This window comes from Trichomycterus rosablanca, chromosome 15 (assembly GCF_030014385.1).
Source record: "Trichomycterus rosablanca isolate fTriRos1 chromosome 15, fTriRos1.hap1, whole genome shotgun sequence".
Classification (NCBI taxonomy): Eukaryota; Metazoa; Chordata; class Actinopteri; order Siluriformes; family Trichomycteridae; genus Trichomycterus; species Trichomycterus rosablanca.
Genome location: NC_086002.1, coordinates 1,269,557 through 1,296,174, shown reverse-complemented (window position 1 = coordinate 1,296,174; position 26,618 = coordinate 1,269,557). Strand labels below are relative to the sequence as shown.

At 43.2% G+C, this 26,618-nt stretch overlaps 2 protein-coding genes and 1 pseudogene across 4 annotated transcripts; all 3 read right to left on the bottom strand.

The window, feature by feature from the left end:
• Nucleotides 1–249: 249 nt before the first annotated feature.
• On the bottom strand, nucleotides 250–6,356 carry LOC134328540 (glutathione S-transferase LANCL1-like). Of its 3 annotated transcripts, none has more exons than XM_063009637.1 (10): nucleotides 6,324–6,356; nucleotides 5,074–5,169; nucleotides 4,857–4,974; nucleotides 4,120–4,327; nucleotides 3,445–3,592; nucleotides 3,189–3,335; nucleotides 1,987–2,169; nucleotides 1,667–1,843; nucleotides 886–958; nucleotides 250–769 (listed from the first exon to the last, which is right to left on the bottom strand). In XM_063009637.1, exons 2-10 carry the CDS (start codon nucleotides 5,158–5,160, stop codon nucleotides 693–695), a joined length of 1,218 nt encoding a protein of 405 aa, XP_062865707.1. In that variant the 5' UTR covers nucleotides 5,161–5,169; nucleotides 6,324–6,356; the 3' UTR covers nucleotides 250–692. The 3 variants fall into 3 exon arrangements, with proteins under 3 accessions (XP_062865707.1, XP_062865708.1, XP_062865706.1); XM_063009638.1 differs by lacking the exon at nucleotides 6,324–6,356 and adding an exon at nucleotides 5,930–6,081; XM_063009636.1 differs by lacking the exon at nucleotides 6,324–6,356 and adding an exon at nucleotides 5,567–5,677.
• A 306-nt stretch (nucleotides 6,357–6,662) lies between these two features.
• On the bottom strand, nucleotides 6,663–15,526 carry LOC134329347 (interferon-induced GTP-binding protein Mx1-like). Its single transcript, XM_063010580.1, has 12 exons — nucleotides 15,229–15,526; nucleotides 14,587–14,724; nucleotides 14,330–14,484; nucleotides 13,602–13,740; nucleotides 13,310–13,508; nucleotides 12,417–12,495; nucleotides 12,208–12,330; nucleotides 11,654–11,795; nucleotides 11,310–11,468; nucleotides 9,813–9,889; nucleotides 8,796–9,062; nucleotides 6,663–8,667 (listed from the first exon to the last, which is right to left on the bottom strand). The coding sequence occupies exons 1-12, from the start codon at nucleotides 15,416–15,418 to the stop codon at nucleotides 8,443–8,445; spliced, it is 1,893 nt and encodes a 630-aa protein (XP_062866650.1). The 5' UTR covers nucleotides 15,419–15,526; the 3' UTR covers nucleotides 6,663–8,442.
• Nucleotides 15,527–21,807: 6,281 nt separating this feature from the next.
• LOC134329521 (glutathione S-transferase LANCL1-like) lies at nucleotides 21,808–25,397 on the bottom strand (annotated as a pseudogene).
• Nucleotides 25,398–26,618: the final 1,221 nt, after the last annotated feature.

Sequence of the window (26,618 nt, the reverse complement as noted above, 5' to 3'; positions counted from 1 at the left end):
ATGGACTACAGTCAGTAATTGTAGAATTACAAAGTGCTTCTATATGATAAAATGGACAGTGAGTGTAGAAACAAGGAGGTGGTTTTAATGTTATGCCTGATCGGTGTATATATAAAACTATCTATCTACCTATCTCGTTGTGGATATACAATTGCTAACTGTAGCCTATCTGTTGCTCTGTACACTTTGTACACTTTTTTCACCACCCTGTTAAAATATAAAATAGGGTTTTAAACAGAAACACATATATATTTTTTTCTCTATCAGCTTTTATTACTGATCAGATGCTGTTAAACAGAATTACAACAAGAATTTCCATCAATATTCCTCAGATTTAATAAGCAGTGTTACAGTAGACGAGTTTCATGACATTGTGAACGATGCTAAACTTGCTGCCACTAAGTATAGAGCGCAATAATCAAAATACAAAAATAGCACTTTCTTCTTCTGGAGCGTAAACATAACCAACACTTTACAAAGCATCTCTAAATACCCGACACACACTCAGCTCACCACCCTCTACCTTTATCTACGACGTTAAGTTTCTCCCGCAGGAAGCACGCTGGGACACGGGGAGGAAGCAAAACACAAGCGTGCAGCATGCGCACAACGAGGAATAGAACACGGCCGCCGAGGCCGCTCAACTCCAGGCCCACACCTCACCCGGAGCTCTTATTTCAACCTTCCCCACTTCACACTTCGAACGCCGGGAACTTCGCCATCGACGGCTGCAAAAGGTCGGCGAGGAAGTAAATGGTTCCGGCCATTCCTGCAACGGCGGCGAACAAAAAAACCCACATAAGAATAACATGACTACTGCTGGAACGTTATGTACCATGTCGTAATTAAATAATAATAATAATAACACATTTAACTATCGATTACCTTCAAAGAGAGAGAAGGGCGTGTCGGGGGTGCGGCAGCCGTGTTTCCCATAGTTCATGCACCAGTCTGCAAACTAACCACAAAAACATCCACCCATCCATCACGTCCCTGAATCCATATTTTAATTCACTGCTTTATCTGTTAATCAGAATTAACTTGTGACCAAATACGTTGCAAGAGTTTTAAGGGCCTTGCTCAGGGGTCCAACAGTGACGCTGCTCTTAACACATCACGCTTTGAAACATCATGTACCCCTTCTGAGAATTGTTCAATGGGGTTAGAGGTATGCTGTTGGAATTCTCAGTGTTTTAACGGACCAGTCGGTTGCATAGAAGTGGGTGTGGCACAGACACACGAAGGTTGGGGGTGAAGCTGGACCCACTAGGACCCTGACCAGGATGAAGCAGTCAGTAGACAGTAGGCAGGGCACAGCAAATGCATTTTATGCTTTCAACTCTGTGGCAACAGTTTGGGGAAGGCCCTTTCCTGCTTTAGTTTGACTGCATCCCTGTGCACAAAGCCAGGTTGATAAAGACATGGTTGACCTTAACGCTACTGAACACCCTAGGAGGAAATCAGAACATTAACTGAGGGCCAAACCTTTTTGTCCAGCATCAATGCCTTACCTCATGGGCACAAATTCCTACAGACACACTTCAAATTGTTGTGGAAAGCCTTTTCATAATGGTAAAGAGATGGGCTACCATTATACTTATGCCCATGGTTATGCACATGGCAATGTGTCCCAATACTTTTGTCCATGTTTGTGTGTGTGTATTACCATGCAGGCCCTGTACAGATGCCTGGGCTCCTGGGTGAGTCTGTACAGTGCCAGGAAGGCGTAGGCATTGCCGGCTGCACCGTGACACAGGCCGTATCCTTTCTTCAGTAGTCCTCTGTGCCAGATCACCTCTCCACACTGCATGGCATCCTGCAGGTACTGCTGATGCCCAAATACCTACCAGATCATCAAGATTCAGAGTGGATTCAGACAGTATTCACACCCTTCACCGTTTATTGATATCAAATAACAGATTCATCTCTACAGGGAACACAGTAACGCTCCTAAATAAATCGGACATGTTCTGATTCTGTTGGTACCTTGTAGGCCTGCAGCAGCATGTAGATGACTCCAGGCGAGCCGTGGCACCAGTGCACCAGCAGATCGCGGCCATCGTCCACACAAGGAGGGTAATTCCCTGAGGGAAACTTCAGCTGGCACATGTAATCTACGCTGGGCTTTACGAGTGCTGACACGGTGCCCTCACTGGAGACGAAACCGGGCTGCAGGGACACGAACCAAAAATGGTTCAGTTTTATCATGAAGATGAATCAAGCTTTGTTCTGTCAGGTTCAAATTCTTAATTATTTCCTTTTTTTCATTTTGGGAATACTGGGGCAAAATTAAAAAACAGAGAGTTGCTTACCCCCCAAAATGTAATGGTAAAAATAACGATTTCATTTTTTTAAGATGACTATAGTGTGTCATCTACAGGCCATTCTTGGTATTACTGGTAAAACATTCTATGTACTGTAACTTGTAGCCTATTTGAAACATTGAAAACAAAAATACATTTAGTAGCACCTTTGGTGCCCCCCTCAGGAACTGCCCTTGAGGAAATTTACTGTTTACTGTCCCCCCAACTGGAATGAAAAAGGAAAATAAAACTGACGCCCTTGTTTGAATAAATACATGACATTATTCTACAGTTTCTTCTTTATGGGACCACACTTTCAGGACCTCAGACTAAGATGAATTTGATCTGGGCGTCTGACCGGCACAACTGGCTGTGGCTGAGGAAGAGAGGGAAAGAGACTGACAGGGTTCCTTAATGCTGCTGCAAGTATGACCTCTGCTGGTTGGTTGAGGTGCCTGCAGGAGGGCTACAATTACGTTTACATTTTTTGCATTTAGCAGACGCTTTTATCCAAAGCGACTTACAGTTGTGACGTTATACAATCTAAGCAATTGAGGGTTAAGGGCCTTGCTCAAGGGCCCAACAGTGGCAACCTGGCAGTGGTGAGGCTTGAACCGGTGACCTTCTGATTACTGGACCAGTACCTTAACCACTAGGCTACACTGCCTACTTGAGAACAGCACAGTGTGACTCCAGTACTCAGTAGATGACTGTTTTTTCTTCTAGTCTAGGGTTAGATTCACCTCCTACATGCGTGCAGTCATCGATCACAGCTTTATATTGTGCGTTTACACAAAATGAACGTCCACCTTTCTCTTGCTGTCTGCGTATCAGTAAAAATCCCTTAGTCGTATCACCCATTGTTTACTGATGTGATGATTTTACCTGCATGAGGAAGTAGTAGATGCCAGCCAGACCATGGGCGGCACCCACATAGTGCTCCTGATACCACTCGTACATGAGCGGCGTCTGATGCCCCACCCTCATCCTCTGAGACAGATTCTGTCCCGAGACCAACACGGCGTCGCAGATCTACAACGCACACTTTTGGTCATACAGTGTATGTCTATTATATAAACAGTATTTTGGTTCAACATGGACACCAGAGTGAGAAGCTGGAACCTGGGAGGACCTGACTGACCTGTTGAATGTACTGAATGGGGATTTTCTCCTGCTGGAACTGCTGGTTGATGAAGCTGAGGGAGAAGAGGAAGCCCACGCGGCCGTAGAGCAGCTCGTCCGGGATGCTTCCTGACCCTCGCACTACTGATTTATGCAGCTGCAACAACCTGGGAACGTGAAACACGAAAGCACGGCGGGAATGAGAAAAGACGCTCGGATCTGATAGGATACTAAAATTGGGGCGAAATGAAATGTATTTATTTAAATGTGGGTACTTGGGTGGCGCAGTTAAAACACGCTAGCCCACCAGTGCTGACATCTCAAGCTTACAAGTTGGCTGAGTGTATGACTGAGTGGGCACTGGATGGTCCAGCTGCCTTATGCACTAGCCCAACACCACAGAGAGTTTGAGCTCTCAGGTTGGAACCTCAACGGTGCTATCGACCCGGTCAGGAGGCCAAAAGGCAGAGCTGGCCGTGCCTGAGGGAGGGAAGGAAAGAATGGTGGATGATTCACTGAGATATTCCACCGCTTGTAGGAAAAAAGAAGCAGCCAGTGACTGAGAGAACTTGACTGTCTGTGGCTCTTCGTGGCCAGCAGGGGGATGGCCCAGGCAGCACAGGCATTAGGAAATCAGGAATGACTACAACGATGGCTGAATTTACTCTGAATGAGTTAAGCAGATCCTATAAACCTGTTGATGCACTCGTCCGATTCTTGCGTTCTGTTCAGGCGATGGAAAACCACGGCGGCGACGGCGAGCGGCCCAGCGTCTCCGCACAGGAAAGTCACCCAGCGCTGGGTCAGACTCCTCAAGCTTCGCTCCACGTGCTCCAACGCCTTGAGGAGGAAAGCAGGGTCGCCGTAGATGGAGTGAAGGTGCAGGTAGAGCAAGGCGATGCCTGATCGCAGACAAAACAAGAACGTGATTAATAACATACAAAAAATAATAAACATGTGTATTAAAGTAATAATATAAAGTAAACAAGCTCTGTTTTAAAGAAACTCCAGTGTCCTGCACAAAGCCCTGACCTCAGCCCCACCCAGCAGCTCTGGAATAAACTGGAATGTCAACGTAAGTGCCCAGCTATACAAATGCTGTCGTCTATTAACTAAACGGGCACAAAATTCCCATACACAGACTTTAAAGTCTTGTAAGAAGCTTCTCAGAAAAGTTTACATAGAGGTCAGTCTATATTAATAAAAGCTCGTGATCAGGCGTCCGAATACTTCTTATAGTGTATATTTTAATGGGAAGGACCAAATTAGCACCAAACTGATACCTCAAAATAAAATCACTTAAAAATACTGATGAAACTGGATGAAATACTAACGTTGGTGTAATATCAAAACATAACCACGTCTCGTGATCACGTTCTAGCTACAATGACCAACACTGACCAGCTGTATTATTCCACAAGTTTCTCTAACCTGCCCAGCCTGTGTAGCCGGTGCAGTCGGTCGGGTCGGCCGTCTTCAGCCCATTCTCCATCACGGCCAACAGCTCTCTGATTTTATAGCTGATTCGATCCACAAAACCGGCCGAGAGCTAGGAGAAAAAAAAAATTATTCACAGTAGTGGTGTGATGCGTCCTTCAGTACAGGATGGTCCAGTAAACAGTAAAATGTGAGGTCTGTCCGGACTTACTTTGCCCTGTGCGTCGAACAGGTCCTGTGTGCTCTCGGGGCCATTATAGTCCAGGTAGGGGTTCTTTAGTGCTCGTTGGTCTGGCATCTTTTATCTCTGTTCATACACACAACAGTTTGTGTTCGGATAAAACAGGTAAACAATGTTTTTATGACAGAATATGGTCAGTATGATTGCTCCATCAAACAGATATAACTGCTCAGGTGTGGTTCCTTTCCTTTGATAAATGTGCTTAAGTATGAGCTACAGACAATATACCCACAAATGCACACCTGTACAGTACAGGTGAGGTACTTACAGTGAGGGCTAACAAGACATAAATGCCAAAATTTGGCAGACAATCCATCAACCGAATCAGAAAGGTTGTGTGTGCATATGATCCCAAGAAAACCAAACCCACTGTAAAGCATGGTGGCGGGAGCATCATAATATGGAACTGCTCCTCTGTAAACAGTACAGGATCATTACAGAACATCATGGGTGCGAAAAGTACCTCTATTGAGGTAGAATGTATTCTCATCGTCCAAGTCCACACATAAAGCCACAGTAATTCAATGTTTCTAAAAGAACAGAAGGTCAGAGTGCCTAAAAGTACTAACATGATTCATGAGCTGGGTCCAAATAATTCATAATTGTGTTCATATTTACAAGTGAAAAGAAATCGTGTGTGTTAATGTGATGTTGATATTTTAATAAAATTAAATAAAATCAAAGGGTGTTGGAATTATCTGTCTCACATCTTACATGGCCAGAAGTATGTGGACACTTTAAATTATTATATAATTACATGGCGTTTCAGTCACACCAATTCCTGACATGCTTTAATCCAGTTATAAACAATAATTCGTATGCTTACATCTAGGTGACAGAAGTTTAGGGAAGGCCCTTTCCTATTTCTACATGTCTATAAAACACATGGTTTGATGTGAAGTTTGGTGCGAAGGAACGCCCGTGGCCTACAAAAAAATGACCTCAAATGATTGCTCATGTTTAGTAATAAAATATCAAACAACAAGCTTATAGTCAGGTGTCCAAATACTTTTGACAATACTGTACATCAGCTATCACAAATACGCAGCCAAATTGTAACGAAAATGTCTAAACGGTTGACGCATTAAACACTACCATTACAATATATTCATGCAAATATCAGAATATGTATTTAAAATGCATTTAATAATTATAAATTAGGTCAGAATGGAATAATTTAACCAATAATTTTATATACACTGCAGCGCCAGAAAACATACCATACAACGCTGGGTCTGTCTCAAATATCTCTACACAGCTTATATTAGTGCACTAGTTAGGGAGTGTCAGAGCGTAATTATATACACTACATAGTGCACCATAAAGTTTAAAAGGAGCTATTTAGAACGCTACCTGTGTGTTAACTCTGCTCTTTGTTGTGAGCTGTGGTGATGTTTTTGTGACTGCTGAGACCTAGTGGCGAGAAGCCTCATTACACCTTTATGTTTACATTTGTTTTCACAATGTAAAGATTATAAATGTGTGCGTTTTACATTTATCTAAGTTAGCAGCAGGGGATTATACAAATAAAGAACAACCTAAACACAACACAGCAAATATTTACTTATTTAATGATTAGTTTATTGTAGCGTTTTTGAAGTTATGCTAGGTCGAAATGAACAGTGGATAAAACGGCTCGACTGTTTGCGCACTTTATTGTGTTGTGAATTTGGGAGGTTCAAAAATGTCTTAAAAATCTAGAGCTGAACGATTTTACTCAAATATTATTCAAGTATTTATTCAATACTGTGTAGAGCAATGCAGCTGCTCTGCAAGCTGTTTACACCTTAATTTGGGCAGTTCATCCCCTTCTCCGAGACAAATCTTCTCCAACCTTGTCAGATTTGACCTGAAGCCACTCCTGTGTTGTTTTGGCTGTATGCTTCGGGTCATTGCTGTGGTGAAAGTTGAAGAGTAAGGATGTCACTGTATTTAGCTGTGTTCCTCCCTCAGTTCTTCACAGCACGATGCTGCCCGTCATCATATGAATGGTATTAGCTGGGTGATGTGCGGTGTGCTTGTTTTTTTCTGCTAACAATGATATGTGTCGTGTGTTGTACTCATATGAGTGCAAAAAAATAAAATAAAAAATAACCAGCGCTAACAGGGTATGCCCCAACAACACTGCTGCACCTGTTGCACTCATACATACATACATACATAGAACACACACTAACTATTGCATCTGAAGCTTTTTATAAAGCTTTACACATCCAGGATCGAAGCAGTCAAGACCAGCTTTGTGATTTCCAAAAACCATATTTAACTATTACAAATGACAACATCAAATGAGGTATTTAGACTCCAAACTAAACAGCAACAGTACTTTGTGTAAAGTTAATTTAAAAACCAGCACGTTTTGTTCACAACTGTTTTTATAAAAGTTGATGTTGATGTTTTCCTCGCCTACTTGTCATTTTCATTGCCTGATTGTAGCATTTACTCTTAACAGTAACAGCTTATCAAAACTGTACAATCTACCCTTCATTACATAAATAGATTTAATAGATTAAGTTCAGCCTCTTGGTCCAGCCCTCCACAACAGTCCCAGTTTCCCTTGGAAAACTGTAATGGTCCACCCCTGCACTATACTATATCTTTAATAACAGCTAGTCAGATACATATTGATAAATATGTAACATTTATAATGTTCTTGTCTAAAACAGTTGTAGCTTTACAGCAGTAATAAGGTTAAGGTACTGGACTAGTAATCCAAAGGTCGCTAGTTCAAGCCCCACCACTGCCAGGTTGCCACTGTTGGGCCCTTGAGCAAGGCCCTTAACCCTCAATTGCTTAGATAATATTCTGTCACGGTACTGTAAGTCGCTTTGGGTAAAAGCGTCTGCTAAATGCCAAAAATGTAAATGTAAATGTAATAAAGCAGCTACAGATGATTACTACCACAGCGAATAAGTGTTATATATATTTTTTTAAGTGTAAAGGATTTTAAGAATAAACTTGAAATATTAGGGACAGGGGTGTGCTAGGATTGCCATCATAAGCTTGCCAATTTATAGAAGCATGGACGAAAGGGAGCACCATAGCTTAGACGCCACGACCTGCAAATTCTGCTTCAACAAAATAGAAAAGTTTGTCTGCTTCTTTTAAATAAATGCAGCTTTTGCAAAGCAGGTTCAGGTTCCTTATACTTATTACACACTGGTGCTGATGTGCAGGGGATTGAGGTTCATATTTAGAAACCAATGTAAAAGTAGAACTTTACCAAATCCTCAACATCCCTTTTTTCGAATTTATTCTCAAAATCACACCATTCATCGAGCCTGTAACAAACACAATCCAGTAACCCAACGGACCCTAAACGTGACCACATGATGGAGCCTAAAACTTGACCAGGTAGCTGCGGGCCTGCTTCAGGCGGTTCTGGCGGCTCTCCAGGCCGGCGCGTTTGTTTCCGATGTCGTGGTCTTCCTTCAGCAGATGCTCGGTGGCGTCTTTCTCCTGGATGAGCTGAAGCATTTCTCTCTGCAGCTGCGCAGCCGACTCCTGCAGCAGCAGATACATCAACAGCAGTGGCAGCTGATCAGCCAGACGCTTACTCGCGATCTAAACACACCAAGGTGCGATTAAAAGAGATGAACACATTAGCACACTACACAACTGTTTCTGGATGTTAAGCTATTGTAACCTGACCTTCCCAAAATAGAACAAATACGGCTGATATAAACACTTACGTCGTAGTAGGATTTGAGGTGGCGCATCAGTTCCTGAAGAGTGGCTTTGTTATCTTGGTAATTAAACCAAGAACTGGAAATGATGCTGCGATGTTTGGGTTCAAAAGACCTTCCGCTGTCTTCCTCATCTTCTTCATTTCTTATCTTGCTCAGATAGTCACTGTACATGCTGTCCTGGGTGTAGATGATCATCTCCATCTTAAACTGAGTCCTCAACGTTGTCTCAGCCTCCATCTCCTTCAGCTGCTTTATGTTCTCGATCTTGGCCTGGAGAGGAAAAAAAAATATTAAGTTACTCACGAGCTCAAGCAAAGTCTCATGTCTCATCCCATAAAATTCTCAGCCATGAGAACGGTTTAATCATCATCCAGAAAAATAAACTACATTAAAACTATGTGCTTTTTTTTCCTCCTTAAGCTCAAGCTTTGATCTTTAACTAGGTTTATCCAAAACCCCTGAGCCGGACCTGCTCCTGTGCTTCTGATCATTGCCTTATTGAATAATGCAACTGAACTTAAGCATTAGATGAGCAATCTCAACCTTTTTTTTGCACCACAGGCTGGTTTCATATAAGATATCATTTCACAGACCAGCAGAGGATTTGAATAACTATACTACTCACAAATGGAAAATCAGTGGGAACCCTGAGCTTTTTTCCCTGCAATGAGACGCTGCTCCACTTAGTGGTGATAAGAGGTAATAACACCCGAAGTGTGCTGGAAATGGAAGCTTGTTTTTACTGCTTTTGTACAGAACTCTAATTATTTATTCTTTCTGTGCGGCCTGGTAATAAATGACATACAGACCGATACCAGTCCGCGGCCTGGTGGTTGGGGACCACTGACGGTGCATCATACTCTTTTAGGATTTGTTGGTAGAGAGCACGTGGTAGAGATCAGAATTCACATTTCCCTCAGCCCTTCTACCACGATATTTTTATTGCCAGATCCAACCCGTCCATGTTTTGACTTCTTGTTCCACAGAATATTATTTCAGGCTTGATGATCTGAAACCTACCTTTGCTGTTTTGATGAGGTCGGGGAAGCCCACGAAGCTGTTCTGTGCCAGCTGGAGTAAGCGTTTCCTAATGAGATCTAAAGACAGTTAAGAGAATCTCCATCAGCACTAATACAAACACAGAGAACTTCATATTTAGGAAGATTATTTGATGCCAGTGGAGACCCATAGTGCAGAATCTCAAGGCAAGGTAAAACAACACTGTGGCTTAATAGCCACAAACTAAAAAGGGGAGGATTTGGAAAGTAAAGTGACCCTGATTTATTTGCGCAATGAAGGCAACACAAGCAATTCATCTTACTCTCTCTGTACAATCTGGTCCCACTGTGGTTTACAAGATGTAACATAAAGCCTCCACAAGCCTCGTCGCTAAAAATGCGCCAACGTCAATATTTTAAGTTGATGCATCGTTTTTAAAACTATGTTTATAAGTGATCCTTTTTTAATTTCTACAACGTCTTCATTCATATAAGCTTTCATATGATTCCCTCAGCACTACTCGCTGTGTGCAGGACCTCAGTCGTATTTGGTCCGGTCACTGGTTGGTGGCATTAATCGCAGTCTTAAAAAACACCGTCTGCAGCCGTCAGAGGACGATTGTAGAGCTTTCAAAGAAAAGCTCAAAGTTTTCCACGACCCAAATCATCCAACGTTTGGTGATACTTAAAACTGGTACAAAACAAAAAGCTGGTTTGTTCACTGTGTAAAGCTTTGATGGTACCACAGACGCACCACCGCCATGTTGCACGTCTATATTGTTTCAACTTCTTAATCACGGAGATCTTGGAATATCGTATTTCTTAGCGAGTTCAGTTACACCGCCGCACACTTTGCTGCATCGGGCTCGCAATTTTTAAGGTTGCCGCAGTGCTCAAAGCGCAAAAAGCTTCTTACAATGTGAAGTAAGTGTTGAGTGAACGTGCAGGTTAGAATCTGGGCTCATTCTGTCATTACTGTACGTTGGACTTAATGAGACGCGGCTACATCTAACTATTTTATTTCTGCTATAAGTTGAAGCACTTTGCTTTGTGTACGGAACACCTTAAACACGTGCTGCACTCTGTTTAATATGGAGCACTTGAAAATGTGATCATATGGACATAAACCCTGTTTACATTTAGTTCTGTGTTATATTATTATGATGTACAGTTTAGTGTTAAAATAAAAGACGCGTAAATGAGATTCTGAATTAATTTTTTTTAAATTAATCGTTAGATTAATCGATAAAATAGTCTATAGGTTAATCGATAGAAAAATAGTCGTTAGTGGCAGCCCTAGTTCCCTAGCCACTGTGAAGGGCTTCACGCATCAAGCTGAAAGTTGTGTCAGCTAAGACAACAACGGTTCACAATGTGACTCCGCACTCCCTCCACCAGCCAAACTAGGGTGGCACGTCTCTAAACAGGGGCGCTCTGCTAAATATGCGTTCAGCATCCAACCCGTTACATACCTCAACATGCACTAAACATTTTCTATAAACTCATTCATGACGTATACCTGAGGTATCTTTTAATATTTTGATTGCAGGTTCCTCAAGCTGCTTGATCTGCTCCTTCACCATCATCTCAAAGGTTTTGTAGTTGATGAAGCCTGGAAGCTCTCTGCCTCGATATTTCATCTCGTAGTCCTCCACTTCCTTCTCAATTCTTTGGTTGACTAGAAAATTCCCAAAGATTCATCATATTAGTGACAATCATCTCTGGTTTAAGAAAGGAAATTCATTCAGTCGTCATAGTGGACACAATTAAAAGGAAACTTGATTGACCGTCGGCTGTTCTTGCTAAAACAGTCGCATATAATAACTTCCCATAATAAATCACAGTATACGTTCATATACTCACACTTCACTCCGGATGAATCTAGTTGACCCTTCCATTGTGCAAAGTAACGACGGAGTTCTGAGAAAATATTGAAGTGTTGCACGTTCCTCAGCTCCTCTCCTGTCGTCAGGTTCACAACGTCATGAGTGAACGCTGTGATTTTCTAACACACAACATAACACGTCACATTTTTCTAACTATCCTCGACATCTAACGTCCAAATAAATTCTGAATATTACGCTGTTACTCAGCCAGTTGTCATGATTATCAAAACAAACTGAAATAAAATCGCCCGAGTGGCTACTGCGTGGGAAGCTACTGCCTCATGATGGCACGGTACTCTCAGTTTTTAAATCTCAGTTCTGCTATCAGCCAGTCAGGCGCCTACACAGACACGTGATTGGCTGTGTGTCTGTATGAGGAGGGACCGTGGTTGTAAAAGCGCTCCTCATCACTGGGGCAAATACGACCTCTGCTGGCGAGGTGTCTGCTTGGGAGCGGCTGATCACGGATGGCAGTGTGTGGCTCTGTGTGACATACAATATAATGGGTGTGTATTTCTGTGTACTGCTCACGTCTATCAGAAAGGTGATCCGCCCTGCTGGATCTGTGGGGGGTCCGGAGCCATAGCGGTCCAGCTCGGCCTGAGTTTCAGCCAACTTCTTCTCAATCTGCTCCTCCAGCCGCGGCAGAGACAGCTAAACGCAAACACACACACACACACACACGTTTAGGTTTTCTGAACACACACACCTGAATGATGCACAAACCAGGTTATTTTTACCTCGATGTGATGGACGAGTTCCAGCGTGAGTTTCTCAGCCAGTTTGGGGATGGTGGCTTTACCTTCCTCATACAGCGTGCTGCAAAAAAAAAAAAAAACATCGGTGCATTTAAAACTCACCAAAAACACACGGCTACAGAATATAAGCAGTGATGAGACCAAGAACAAGACGGTGCCGCTGGCTATAAGATTCAGCCTGCTAGAACTTCACCTGCACATGTGTGTGAGAGACTGTGGTTCAGCATCCCCTCAAATACCAAAATACATTAAAACAAAAGGCCCGACTTGTGCTGGTCTGGATCCGGTCAGAAGATGGATCTGTGGCATGCTTATCATGCTCTTGAATTTTTATTTTAAAGGGAGGATCCACCACAGGATCAGTCTGTACAAGCAATGATGGGTCGTGGCTCACCACTGTGTTCCAAACTTCATCATCAGTCTTGCGCCATCTACTGTTCATAATATTGTGAAAAGATTTAGGAATTCTGGAGAGATCTCAGAACGTGTAATGCAAAGCCAGAAACCTCTGTTAAATGTTTGTGACTTTTAAGCTCCCAGACAGCCGCCACGCTACTGTGATAAATTTAGGCGTATTTCACTTAACACAGTCCACCACTGCATTAGGAAATGCAACCTGAAACTCTGTGACAAAGAAAAAGATGTAAAACACATGTGTAAACAGGCCTCTGTCCCAAGTTTTTTGGGGTGTGGTGCAGGCATCATATTCTAAATCATTTCAAACTAACAAAATACAATAAAGTTGACCAGTGAAAACCTGTGTTTGCGTTTTCTGGAAATAGGAACTGTACAAGAAAAACATCTAGTGAGTAGCAGTTCTGCAGGAGAAATGGTCAGGAGCAGGAATCTGAGGCTACAACTGGACAGCGGCTCACCTGAAGTGCGGGTGATCTCTGAAGAAATCCTTCTCCTTGTCAGTGGCTTCGTTCAGAGAGACCCGGTCCATGATCTCCTTCTGTCCTCGACACCTGACGATCATGTAGCCTTTGGTCAGGCTGATGATCTCGTTATGAACGATGGACACCACCGTCTCCTCCGTGCCTTTATCCACCAGGTCGGGCTTCGTTAGGATGCCTGTCAACGGGTAGGTGTGTTAGGGAATGAGAAGGCTGGGAAAATCCAAAATGAAAAGACAATTTAAATTGATTTTGAAAAGCCGACACTGACCGAGGGTTCTCGCGCCCTCTGGATCTACTTCCTGTGCCATCTGCAGTGCTTCTGTGGTGGCTATGTCCACGTTACACGGCACCACCACGAGGTTGATGGTTTCCTGCTTTTTGATGACCTTTGAGATCAGCCTCTTGATCTACGAGAGAATGAGACAGGTCTAGATGTCACGTTCCACGTCAGGTCGCATGATCCTGTATGGCACCCAAAACCATAAGGTGAGTTAAGCATAAAGGGAGTTGGGCACCAGGAAACAGGAGGACAGAAGGGAACCCCAGACTGACATAGGAGGACATACCTTCTCGTAGAGTAAATGGCGCTGCTAAGGCTCTGCGGTTAAGGTGCTGGACTACTGAGGCCCTTGAACAAGGCTCTTAACTGTCGGGTGCTCAGGTTAATTCTGTCTGTACTGTAAGTTGCTTTGAATAATAAATGCCCATTGTGAGGCATCAACTCTTAAATTCAACGCCAGAGGCAATTCAATGCTTGCAAGGAAAGTTGGATTTCCATTCAGGCTGTTCTGTCTGTCACATTCATGCATATCGTATAACTCCACACTAAGCAGGTGGAACACTGGATCTTTCATTATTGTTAGCCTGGAATTATTTGGATTCCTCTGTGCCGCCAGTTTCGTGTGCCAGTGTTTTCTGTTCTCTTCACTCAGGCTATAATTGATGTGCACTATTGTAGCATTTCTTGAAGAACCGGTTATACGTTTGGTCACTCACCTGTTCCCCGATGTTCTCAGGTTGCCCTTTAACCGCTACGCGGGCAATGCCGGGCAGATCGATAAGCGTTAGGTCAGGAACGTTTGACGACGTCACCTCTAGAGTGATGAGTTCCTCACTGATGCCGACACCGACACCGGCTATTTGATTCTGAGCTACAAACAAAAACCATATCGCGCACCGTGTCACCATAAACAACCAGTACTGATAAGGAAAAGCACATTTATATAGTGTGAGGTTCTCAGGTGTGGCATTACCCTCTCTGATCATTTTCTCCACATCTGCTGGATCTTCAATCTCCTCCTCATGACTTGGGTAGCTGATCTTTGCGTGCCACACATCCTCCTCCTTGCTCCTCTTCATCTTCAGCTCCAGTGGGCATCGAGTCACGATACCTGTGTTTGTAAGGGTAAAAAATACTCAACATTTCTGTGCACTCTGACACCTTCACTGCCTGAGGAGGCACCATGATGCCACTCAGCATTTGTAATCTGGCGATGCCTTGATCGGACAGTAGGAGTCGTCGTTTCAGCAGCAAGGAGGCGAATCCCTATTCAGCCTACCATCCTTATGACGTGGACAACTGGGTGCCGGTCGAATCTGCTGAGCCACCTTGAGTGCCCCAAACGAGCCTTAACACTAATGAGGCCTAATGAGGCCACAAACTGAAATAATTAATAATTCAAGTTGCTTTATGTGCTCTGGTGATATTTAAATCAGTACATTCATATAATCTCATCACAGAAAGAAAAGAATAAATCAGTGTTTCTGTTAAAAATGTACATAAACTTTTGGCTTTACCTGTGCATTCTTCTCTTATAATTAGATACACATGTGCAGGTGTAAAACATGAATTGCCCCCCTTCTTCCATTCTTTTCTGCCTATCTGTTTTACTCACCACTCCCTCGGGGCAGTGTCACCCCAGACAGCGCCTCCAGTACTGAACTTTTCCCCGAGCTTTGGTCACCGATCACGGCTATAGCGGGCAGTGCCAGGTCCTTCTCCACACCCAGAGCCCGCAGAGAGTCTATCAGGTCAATACAGGGCCGCACCTTCTCCTCATACTGCTCACTCAGACTCGCACTCATGTTGAACAAGCTCCTCTATTACTTAATAAAATGAAATAATAAATGAAATACAAATAAATAATGTATGCTGTTTAACAAATGGTATTTTGGTCCTTCTGTTCTGGTCCTCTGGTGTGCAACTGATGCTCAAAAGTGCGCCTGGTGCGCTTTTATAACGATTCAAACGCAAATCGATTCCCTCTGATCCGAAAAAATGACTCGTTTTTATTTTTCTCCATTTAAAAGGCTTTGTTTAAAGGAACCGATTCAGTAAAATGATTCACACCATTCAGGGATGAAATCGAAACCGAACATCGTTCGCGTAAGTTTCTGTTCAGGACATTTACCGAGGAACCGGGTGTGTTTAATTTATCCTGAAACACAACCTACGTGTCCAAAAGTATATGGACACATCTTCTATTTATTGAGTTCAGTTACTTCAGAGCTTCTAACCTGCACGAAATCAATTAATAATAATAATAAAAATAATAATAATAATAAAACATTTTTTTTAATCCAGTCCTCCAATATCAGTACCTGATCTCACAAAAGCTCATTTTACTAAAATGTGCACACAAATTTGCATTGACGCATTGAACTGAATACAACTGAGCCTTAAGGTGCCTTGCTCAGGGACCTAACAGTTCTTATCATTAGTCCAGTACCCCAAACACTAAGCTACCAATGGGTCACAAAAGAGTGAAAAGCTATTCTAGCCTGACATAATAGGTGGAGGTGTGTGTGTGTGGGGGGGGGGGGGGGGGGGGGGGGTGTCTATATACACTATATTACCAAAAATATTCGCTCGCCTGTCTTCACACACATATGAACCTGAGTGACTCCCATTCTTAATCCATAGGGTTTAATATGATGTCGCCACCCTTTGCAGCTATAACAGCTTCAACTCTTCTGGGAAGGCTTTCCACAAGGTTTAGGAGTGTGTTTATGGGAATTTTTTACCATTCTTCCAGAAGCGCATTTGTGAGGTCAGACACTGATGTTGGACGAGAAGGCCTGGCTCACAGTCTCCGCTCTAATTCATCCCAAAGGTTTTCTATCTATCAGGTTGAGGTCAGCACTCAGTTCAGGTCAGGTCAGGTCAGTCAAGTTCTACACCAAACTCACTCATCTGTGTTTTTATGGAGCTTGTGCTTTGTGCACTGGTGCGCAGTCATGTTGGAACAGGAAGGGGCCATCCCCAAACTGTTCCCACAAAGTCGGGAGCATGAAATTGTCCAAAATCTCTTGGTATGCTGAAGCATTAAGAGTTCCTTTCACTGGAACTAAGGGGCCGAGCCCGACTCCTGAAAAACATCCCCACACCATAATGCCCCCTCCACCACACTTTACACTCGGCACAATACAGCCAGACAGGTACCGTCTCCTGGCAACCGCCAAACCCAGATTCGTCCATCGGATCTCCAGACGGAGAACACTTCGTCACTCCAGAGAACACGTCTCCACTGCTCTAGAGTCCAGTGGCGGCGTGCTTTACACCATGCACTCAGTGATGTAAGGCTTGGATGCAGCTGCTCGGCCATGGAGACCCATTCCATGAAGCTCTACACCAGGGGTATTCAACTAAAATTTAAAGAGGTCCAGTTAGAGAAAATTTCTTGAAGCAAAGGTCCGGAATGTTATATACAGTGTATCACAAAAGTGAGTACACCCCTCACATTTCTGCAAATATTTCATTATATCTTTTCATGGGACAACACTATAGACATGAAACTTGGATATAACTTAGAGTAGTCAGTGTACAACTTGTATAGCAGTGTAGATTTACTGTCTTCTGAAAATAACTCAACACACAGCCATTAATGTCTAAATAGCTGCAACATAAGTGAGTACACCCCACAGTGAACATGTCCAAATTGTGCCCAAATGTGTCGTTGTCCCTCCCTGGTGTCATGTGTCAAGGTCCCAGGTGTAAATGGGGAGCAGGGCTGTTAAATTTGGTGTTTTGGGTACAATTCGCTCATACTGGCCACTGGATATTCAACATGGCACCTCATGGCAAATAACTCTCTGAGGACGTGAGAAATAGAATTGTTGCTCTCCACAAAGATGGCCTGGGCTATAAGAAGATTGCTAACACCCTGAAACTGAGCTACAGCATGGTGGCCAAGGTCATACAGCGGTTTTCCAGGACAGGTTCCACTCGGAACAGGCTTTGCCAGGGTCGACCAAAGAAGTCGAGTCCACGTGTTCGGCGTCATATCCAGAGGTTGGCTTTAAAAAATAGACACATGAGTGCTGCCAGCATTGCTGCAGAGGTTGAAGACATGGGAGGTCAGCCTGTCAGTGCTCAGACCATACACCGCACACTGCATCGACTCGGTCTGCATGGTCGTCATCCCAGAAGGAAGCTGACGCACAAGAAAGCCAGCAAACAGTTTGCTGAAGACAAGCAGTCCAAGAACATGGATTACTGGAATGCCCTGTGGTCTGACGAGACCAAGATAAACTTGTTTGGCTCAGATAATGTCCAGCATGTGTGGCGGCGCCCTGGTGAGAAGTACCAAGACAACTGTATCTTGCCTACAGTCAAGCATGGCGGTGGTAGCATCATGGTCTTGGGCTGCATGAGTGTTGCTGGCACTGGGGAGCTGCGGTTCATTGAGGGAAACATGAATTCCAACATGTACTGTGACATTCTGAAACCTCCAAGATGACAACTGCCTTGCTGAGGAAGCTGAAGGTAAAGGTGATGGACTAAACCCAATTGAGCACCTGTGGCGCATCCTCAAGTGGAAAGTGGAGGAGTTCAAGGTGTCTAACATCCACCAGCTCCGTGATGTCATCATGGAGGAGTGGAAGAGGATTCCAGTAGCAACCTGTGCAGCTCTGGTGAATTCCATGCCCAGGAGGGTTAAGGCAGTGATAATAATGGTGGTCACACAAAATATTGACACTTTAGGCACAATTTGGACATGTTCACTGTGGGGTGTACTCACTTATGTTGCAGCTATTTAGACATTAATGGCTGTGTGTTGAGTTATTTTCAGAAGACAGTAAATCTACACTGCTATACAAGTTGTACACTGACTACTCTAAGTTATATCCAAGTTTCATGTCTATAGTGTTGTCCCATGAAAAGATATAATGAAATATTTGCAGAAATGTGAGGGGTGTACTCACTTTCGTGATACACTGTATATACTGTATATATATATTTACATTTTCAGCAGACGCTTTTATCCAAAGCGACTTACGCAATGAGCTGAACACGATGAGCAACTGAGGGTTAAGGACCTTGCTCAGGGACCCAACAGTGGCAACTTGGTGGTGGCGGGGCTTGAACTATTCTGTTTAATAGTCCAGTACATTAACCACTGAGCTATCACTGCTATATATATATATTATAACATATATATAACATATATATTGATATATATTATATATAAGTAGCCTAGTAGTTGTATCAACATCTGCATGTAATCAATAACTGACTGTCAAATCAGATGTCTGTTTATTTATTAGGATTTTAACGTCATGTTTTACACTTTGGTTACATCATGACAGGAGCGGTAGTTACTCATTACACAAGACTCATCAGGTCACAAGGTTATATTGAACACAGTCATGGACAATTCAGTGTCTCCAATTCACCTCACTTGTACGTCTTTGTACTGTGGGAGGAAACCGGAGCACCGAAGGAAACCCACGCGGACACGGGGAGAACATGCAAACTCCACACAGAGAGGACCCGGGCCGCCCCACCTTATCAAACCTTTCTCTTATCAAATTAAGAGAAAATAAAAATAAATTGTGCTCCAGTGGGGAGTAAGAACAGAAATTAGTCTCTCCATCACGGATTAAATGCTGTATTTTTGCTGTACACGTTTCTTTTTTGGAGAGCGCCATTTGTCTCCTGTCTCACTCGTCTTTTTCTCAACTTTCTCCTGCACAGTCGTCTGTATCTCTCCCTTCGTTTTTTGTACGTTCGCTATCTTTCTTTTTCTTTCCACCGTCTTTCCACATGTAACTCGCCTCTAACTCTCTCATCTGTCTGCACTGTAGAGTCGCAGTGTTTACCGGCTGGAATGCACAGACTTGATTGGCTGAGTGGTGTCACGTGATTGGTCTGTGCGTTTTCTCATCCGCTAAACCGCTACCGTAAAGATTACAAAAGCTGCGCCGGTTAAAATAGAAGCGCTCCGTCAGGTTTCAAATCATAACTTTCTGTTCTGGCTGTAGGTCCGGGTCCGTATGGGACAGCTTCTGGGTCCAGACCGCGGTCCGCCTGTTAGTGACCTCTGCTCTACACACTGTTCCTGAGCTAATCTGAAGGCCACATGAAGTTTGGAGGTCTGTAACGATCGACTCTGCAGAAAGTTGGTGACCTCTGTGCACTATGTTCCTCAGCATCCGCTGCCCCGCCCTGTCATTTTACGTGGTAACACTTGGTGGCTGAGTTGCTGTCGTTCCCAATCACTTCCACTTTGTTATAACAGCACTGACAGTCGACTGTGGAATATTTAGTAGTGAGGAAATTTTACAACTGGACTTGTTGCACAGGTGGCATCACCGTACCATGCTGGAATTCACTGAGCTTCTGAGAGTGACCCGTTCTTTCACTAATGTGTGTAGAAGCAGTCTGCATGCGGAGGTGCTCGGTATTATACACCTGTGGCCATGGGAGTGATTGGAACACCTGAATTCAATGATTTGGGTGGGTGAGTGAATACTTTCGGCTATATAGTGTATATTAATGATCACGCATTTGATGACGAATATTTAAAAACCTTCTAATTAGGTGTCCACATACTTTTAGACATTTAGTGTCCACATACTTTTAGACAAATTTGTTGGAAGCTCGAATTCTCACTATGACTCACTAGATGGCGCTGTTATATAAGCGTTTGACAGTGTTTGAAAACCGACAGGGTTTAATTACACATTTGTACAAAGGATGAGACTAGGGTTGCCAACTTTCAGAACTGGAAATAAGGAACACCTTGGGCTGGTTGTTTAACTTATATTATTTTCATTCTTTATAATAATAAATCAGAACCATATTTTAGGTTAAACAACATGCATAAAGAACATCATGTAACTTTTTTTCCTCAATAGTGAAAACAACATTTTTACATAATCCATCTTCACACCGACATGCAGCCCCGGTTCTGGACTGCGTTGCTTAGGGGGGCAGTAAGAAAATTGGGGGAGGGTTGGGGCAATGCCCACCCCAGCGCCCCATAGCGCCGGCCCTGCTTGTGTTACTTTAGTTTCACCCTAAGCCAGATTCGAACCTAGGGCAGAAGAACGTGCGCTCTGTCCATTGCGCTACTCAAACAGTGAAGTATTTATAGTGGCGGTAAATTCGGTTCATTTTATGCACTCGGGTTAATCTGAGTCACTCAGTAATGTGATCCGGTTCACTTGGGTCACTTGAGTCAGTTGAGTCACTTGTACTGACGTTCTGATTGCGACTGATTTACTGCATTCAAATGCATCCAAATATCACTTGTCTTCCATGCACTCATCTTCTGTAAATAAATCTTGATGTGAAATCTTGATCATGGGGGAGAGGGGGGGAGAAAATATGCTGCATTACTAATCTATACCACTACTGCTGATAATAATAATAATAATAATAATAATAATAATAATAATAGCATGTGCATAAAATCAGCCACATAACGAACACCTGTTTAATCGCTGTTTATTGGAATATTTAACTTATTACTTAGATTCACAGACTGGAGTGAAGTCGGTTCAGCCAAATCATCTGAGTCAGAGGTGTTTCCAGTGAGTCGGCTCACTCGCCTTGTATACTTAGCAGCAGCCAGTCAGAGGACTGGTAGGATCCGGGTTAATTGAGATTTCGGACTCGTGATTCCTGATTCAGTACAAAGATTCGGATCATTAACCCGGGTGATTCAGGAACCGCCCAGCTCTAGTATTGAACAGTCTAATCTGCAGCGTTTCTCTCCCATTGATAAACATACGGAACAAAGCGCGTCCAGTATCAGTTTAATACGGAACACCGCGTTGTTTCCAAATACGGAACGATTCCGTATTTTACGGGACGGTTGGCAACCCTAGATGAGACAAATTTTAGACATATCAAGTGGACTGGCATGCATAAACCTTCCAGTAGGTACCAGTACCTGCCAGTAGGTGGATTAGTGTCTGAAAGTAGTAAGTCGCCCTGTCCTGGGAGTGTTTCTGCCCGTCATTTGCATCTTATCCGCACAATATAAGGTGTATAATATGAGGAACAGACTCTCAGAAACAGAAGTACTGAAATGGATTGTTGCTTATTTTTATTATTTGCTTATTTCTACCTTAAACTCAATATAGAATACAGCGGTGCACCTTAAATTATCTCCCATGTAAAAGAATTTCGGTAGAGATGCACCCCTGAGGAAACCACACCAGCAACAAGTGAGTTCAAACCCAGATCATGAGGACCCTGAATCACCGTCCTGCCCCACAATCACAGATAATATTACCATATGCATGAACTACTTTTTATAGGACAAACCCCCATTTCCAGAAAAGCTGAGTCCTGTGTGTGTAACAGAGTTTCAGGTTGCATTTCTTGATGCAGTGGTGGACTGTGTTTAGTGACAACGGTTTTCTGAAGTACTCCCGAGCCCATGTGGCTTTTTTTATTACCATAGCATGACAGTTTATTATAAAATAACGTTAAAGAGCTTAAATGTAAGGCACATTCAGTAGTGGTTTCTTGGTTTTCTGACAAGGGGTGCAAAAACTTTTGCACCTGACTGTACAGCATATCTGAAGATCTTTTTGACCATTTAACAATTTTATAAACATCAAAATGCCAGAACCGAAGATGCTGGTGATGCTGGTAGAGTGGGTGGTGCAGGGCAACATGAATCCTGGGTTCAAGCTTCACCTCTGGCTACTGTCTGTAGAGAGTTTGATATGTTCTCCACATGTCTGCAGTGGCTTTTCTTCTGGGTTTCCAACCATTTACATTTACAATTTCAGTATTTAGCAGACGCTTTTATCCAAAGCGACTTACAGTGCTGTGACAGTATACACTACAGCAATTGCAATTGAGGGTTAAGGGCCTTGCTCAAGGGCCCAACAGTGACAACCTGGCAGTGGTGGGGCTTGAACCAGCAACCTTTTTGATTACTAGTCCAGTACCCTAACCACTAGGCCACTAGGCTACAACTGTCCCTTCCATAAATATAAAAAAATATAAAACAGGAGACCTGCCCAGCAGTCAGTGTTTCCCAGAGATGCCAGACTCACTGCAGCCCTGACCAGGACAAACTGTTCAGTGACAGTGAACAAAGCTTTGAAGACAAATCCAGTGAACTTTGTAGTATTAAACCCGGTAAACAACCCGGTAAATAAACCCAGTAAAAAAGCTTCAGATCCACACTGTTAGACATTTCTGTAATTTCTACAGTTATTAACCACATACCACACAGTAAAATACTGCAAATAGTTTTTACAGTACATAACAGTATTTTCCACTGCATCATGACAATTTTGCCTGATGCCAAATACTGAATACAGAGATTTACTGTATTTTTTACATTGAGGTAAATTACTGTAATTACCTTTGGCGCCAAACGATTTTATTGACAAGATTCAACCTAATTTTCAGCTGTGAGAGTTTTGAACTGACATTGTTTGCCTAACGGTTCAGCTTTGGAACCACCACATTATCTCAAGTTTTGCGGGAAGGAGTTTAGGAGAGGTGCGCACACAGAAACAGTTCGGCTATGATGGATGGAGCCGCAGTAGAGCAGCAGGGGTGCTGACCCTTGAAGAGGATTTCTTGCAGTGGTGAGGCTTGAACCGGTGACCTTCTGATTACTGGAACAGTACCTTAACCACTAGGCTACACTGCCTACTTGAGAACAGCACAGTGTGACTCCAGTACTCAGTAGATGAGTACTTCTAGTCTAGGGTTAGATTCACCTCCTACATGCGTGCAGTCATCGATCACAGCTTTATATTGTGCGTTTACACAAAATGAACGTCCACCTTTCGCTTGCTGTCTGCGTATCAGTACAAATCCCCTAGTCGTATCACCCATTGTTTACTGATGTGATGATTTTACCTGCATGAGGAAGTAGTAGATGCCAGCCAGACCATGGGCGGCACCCACATAGTGCTCCTGATACCACTCGTACATGAGCGGCGTCTGATGCCCCACCCTCATCCTCTGAGCCAGATTCTGTCCCGAGACCAACACGGCGTCGCAGATCTACAACGCACACTTTTGGTCATACAGTGTATGTCTATTATATAAACAGTATTTTGGTTCAACATGGACACCAGAGTGAGAAGCTGGACCCTGGGAGGACCTGACTGACCTGTTGAATGTACTGAATGGGGATTTTCTCCTGCTGGAACTGCTGGTTGATGAAGCTGAGGGAGAAGAGGAAGCCCACGCGGCCGTAGAGCAGCTCGTCCGGGATGCTTCCTGACCCTCGCACTACTGATTTATGCAGCTGCAACAACCTGAGAACGTGAAACACGAAAGCACGGCGGGAATGAGAAAAGATGCTCTGATCTGATAGGATACTAAAATTCCCCAGTCACCCAGCGCTGGGTCAGACTCCTCAAGCTTCGCTCCACGTGCTCCAACGCCTTGAGGAGGAAAGCAGGGTTGCCGTAGACGGAGTGAAGGTGCAGGTAGAGCAAGGCGATGCCTGATCACAGACAAAACAAGAACGTGATTAATAACATACAAAAAATAATAAACATGTGTATTAAAGTAATAATATAAAGTAAACAAGCTCTGTTTTAAAGAAACTCCAGTGTCCTGCACAGCCCTGACCTCAGCCCCACCCACCAGCTCTGGAATAAACTGGAATGTCAACATAAGTGCCCAGCTATACAAATGCTGTCGTCTATTAACTAAATGGGCACAAAATTCCCATACACAGACTTCTAAGTCTTGTAAGAAGCTTCTCAGAACAGCGGCTGTTGTTATAGCTAAAAAGATTACATAGAGGTCAGTCTATATTAATAAAAGCTCGTGGTCAGGCGTCCGAATACTTCTTATAGTGTATATTTTAATGGGAAGGACCAAATTAGCACCAAACTGATACCTCAAAATAAAATCACTTAAAAATACTGATGGAACTGGATGAAATACTAACGTTGGTGTAATATCAAAACATAACCACGTCTCGTGATCACGTTCTAGCTACAATGACCAACACTGACCAGCTGTATTATTCCACAAGTTTCTCTAACCTGCCCAGCCTGTGTAGCCGGTGCAGTCGGTCGGGTCGGCCGTCTTCAGCCCGTTCTCCATCACGGCCAACAGCTCTCTGATTTTATAGCTGATTCGATCCACAAAACCGGCCGAGAGCTGGGAGAAAAAAAAAGAATTCACAGTAGTGGTGTGATGCGTCCTTCAGTACAGGATGGTGCAGTAAACAGAAAAATTTGAGGTTTGTCTGGACTTACTTTGCCCTGTGCGTCGAACAGGTCCTGTGTGCTCTCAGGGCCATTATAGTCCAGGTAGGGGTTCTTTAGTGCTCGTTGGTCTGGCATCTTTTATCTCTGTTCATACACACAACAGTTTGTGTTCGGATAAAACAGGTAAACAATGTTTTTATGACAGAATATTGTCACTGTGATTGCTCCATCAAACAGATATACCTGCTCAGGTGTGGTTCCTTTCCTTTGATAAATGTGCTTAAGTATGAGCTACAGACAATAACTGTATACCCACAAATGCACACCTGTACAATACAGGTGAGGTACTTACAGTGAGGGCTAACAAGACATAAATGCCAAAATTTGGCAGACAATCCTTCAGCCGAATCAGAAAGGTTGTGTGTGCATATGATCCCAATAAAACCAAACCCACTGTAAAGCATGGTGGCGGGAGCATCATAATATGGAACTGCTTCTCTGTAAACAGTACAGGATCATTACAGATCATGGGTGCGAAAAGTACCTCTATTGAGGTAGAATGTATTCTCATCGTCCAAGTCCACACATAAAGCCACAGTAATTCAATGTTTCTAAAAGAACAGAAGGTCAGAGTGCCTAAAAGTACTAACATGATTCATGAGTTGGGTCCAAATAATTCATAATTGTGTTCATATTTACAAGTGAAAAGACATCGTGTGTGTTAATGTGATGTTGATATTTTAATAAAATTAAATAAAATCAAAGGGTGTTGGAATTATCTGTCTCACATCTTACATGGCCAAAAGTATGTGGACACTTTAAATTATTATATAATTACATGGTGTTTCAGTCACACCAATTCCTGACATGCTTTAATCCAGTTATATACAATAATTCGTATGTGTAACCGGTAGGGTTGGGCGTTACCGTTAATAGTATGTGGATCGCGGCAGCCACCGTAGCGCGGAAGAGCACCCCCCATCCCAGGTGAGTATAAACGTAAGGTAGGTGTTTGGTGTTTGTGCTGGTTTTCTTCCCTGTGCTGGGTCGTACGGCGTGGGTTTTGTGCTCTTGGACATTTCGTAGAAGTCGTGTTCGCTGAATACGGGTGTCGTTTTGTTCTGGTGCCTGGTTGCCACACCGCTATTTATTAGCAACAGTCTATGCTCAGTACATTGGTCTCTGGCGGCTAATTGGGGTCGTCGTGGGCAGTGCTGGTCATAAGGCATGTTGGTTGGCGTGCTTGATAACGGGTGTGTATAGAAGTCGGCGCTGATCGTGACTGCATGGTGCTGATGGGGCATGAACGTTCCTGCTGCTTAATGGTATTTGCATTTACCGGTATTTACAGTCTAAAGGTCCTATACTGGAGCCACTTCTGGTGGGCCTAGGTGGCGCTCTGGGTACCAAGGACGTCTTCGGGTCGAATCCACTGCTGTTTTGCCTATGCTGGAAGTTTGCTTGGGTCTCTTTGTAACAGATCGTCATTTAATGTTAATGTTTTGTATATTATAACTTAATAATTGTTTTTTTGTTTATTTGCTATTTTGATATTTATCCGGTATATTGGTAGTGCTCTTCTTGTATCCTTGAAATACTTGGCTGGTGAAATTGTCACTATTTTTGGGGGTTTGTAGTGAGTGTGATTTTTATTAGCGGGTTAAAGAAATAGAACATGAACAAGAAGTTTGCCTAACCAATATACCTGATTGGTTTAATTGTTTTTTTTGTTTTTATTTGTAGATCTGTATGTTTAGGCCCTTTGTTATAATAATATTTGAAGATTTTAAATTGTATTGTATTTTATGATTGATGTGTATTGTTGTTGTGAAAGAAAACATTTAGTAAAGCT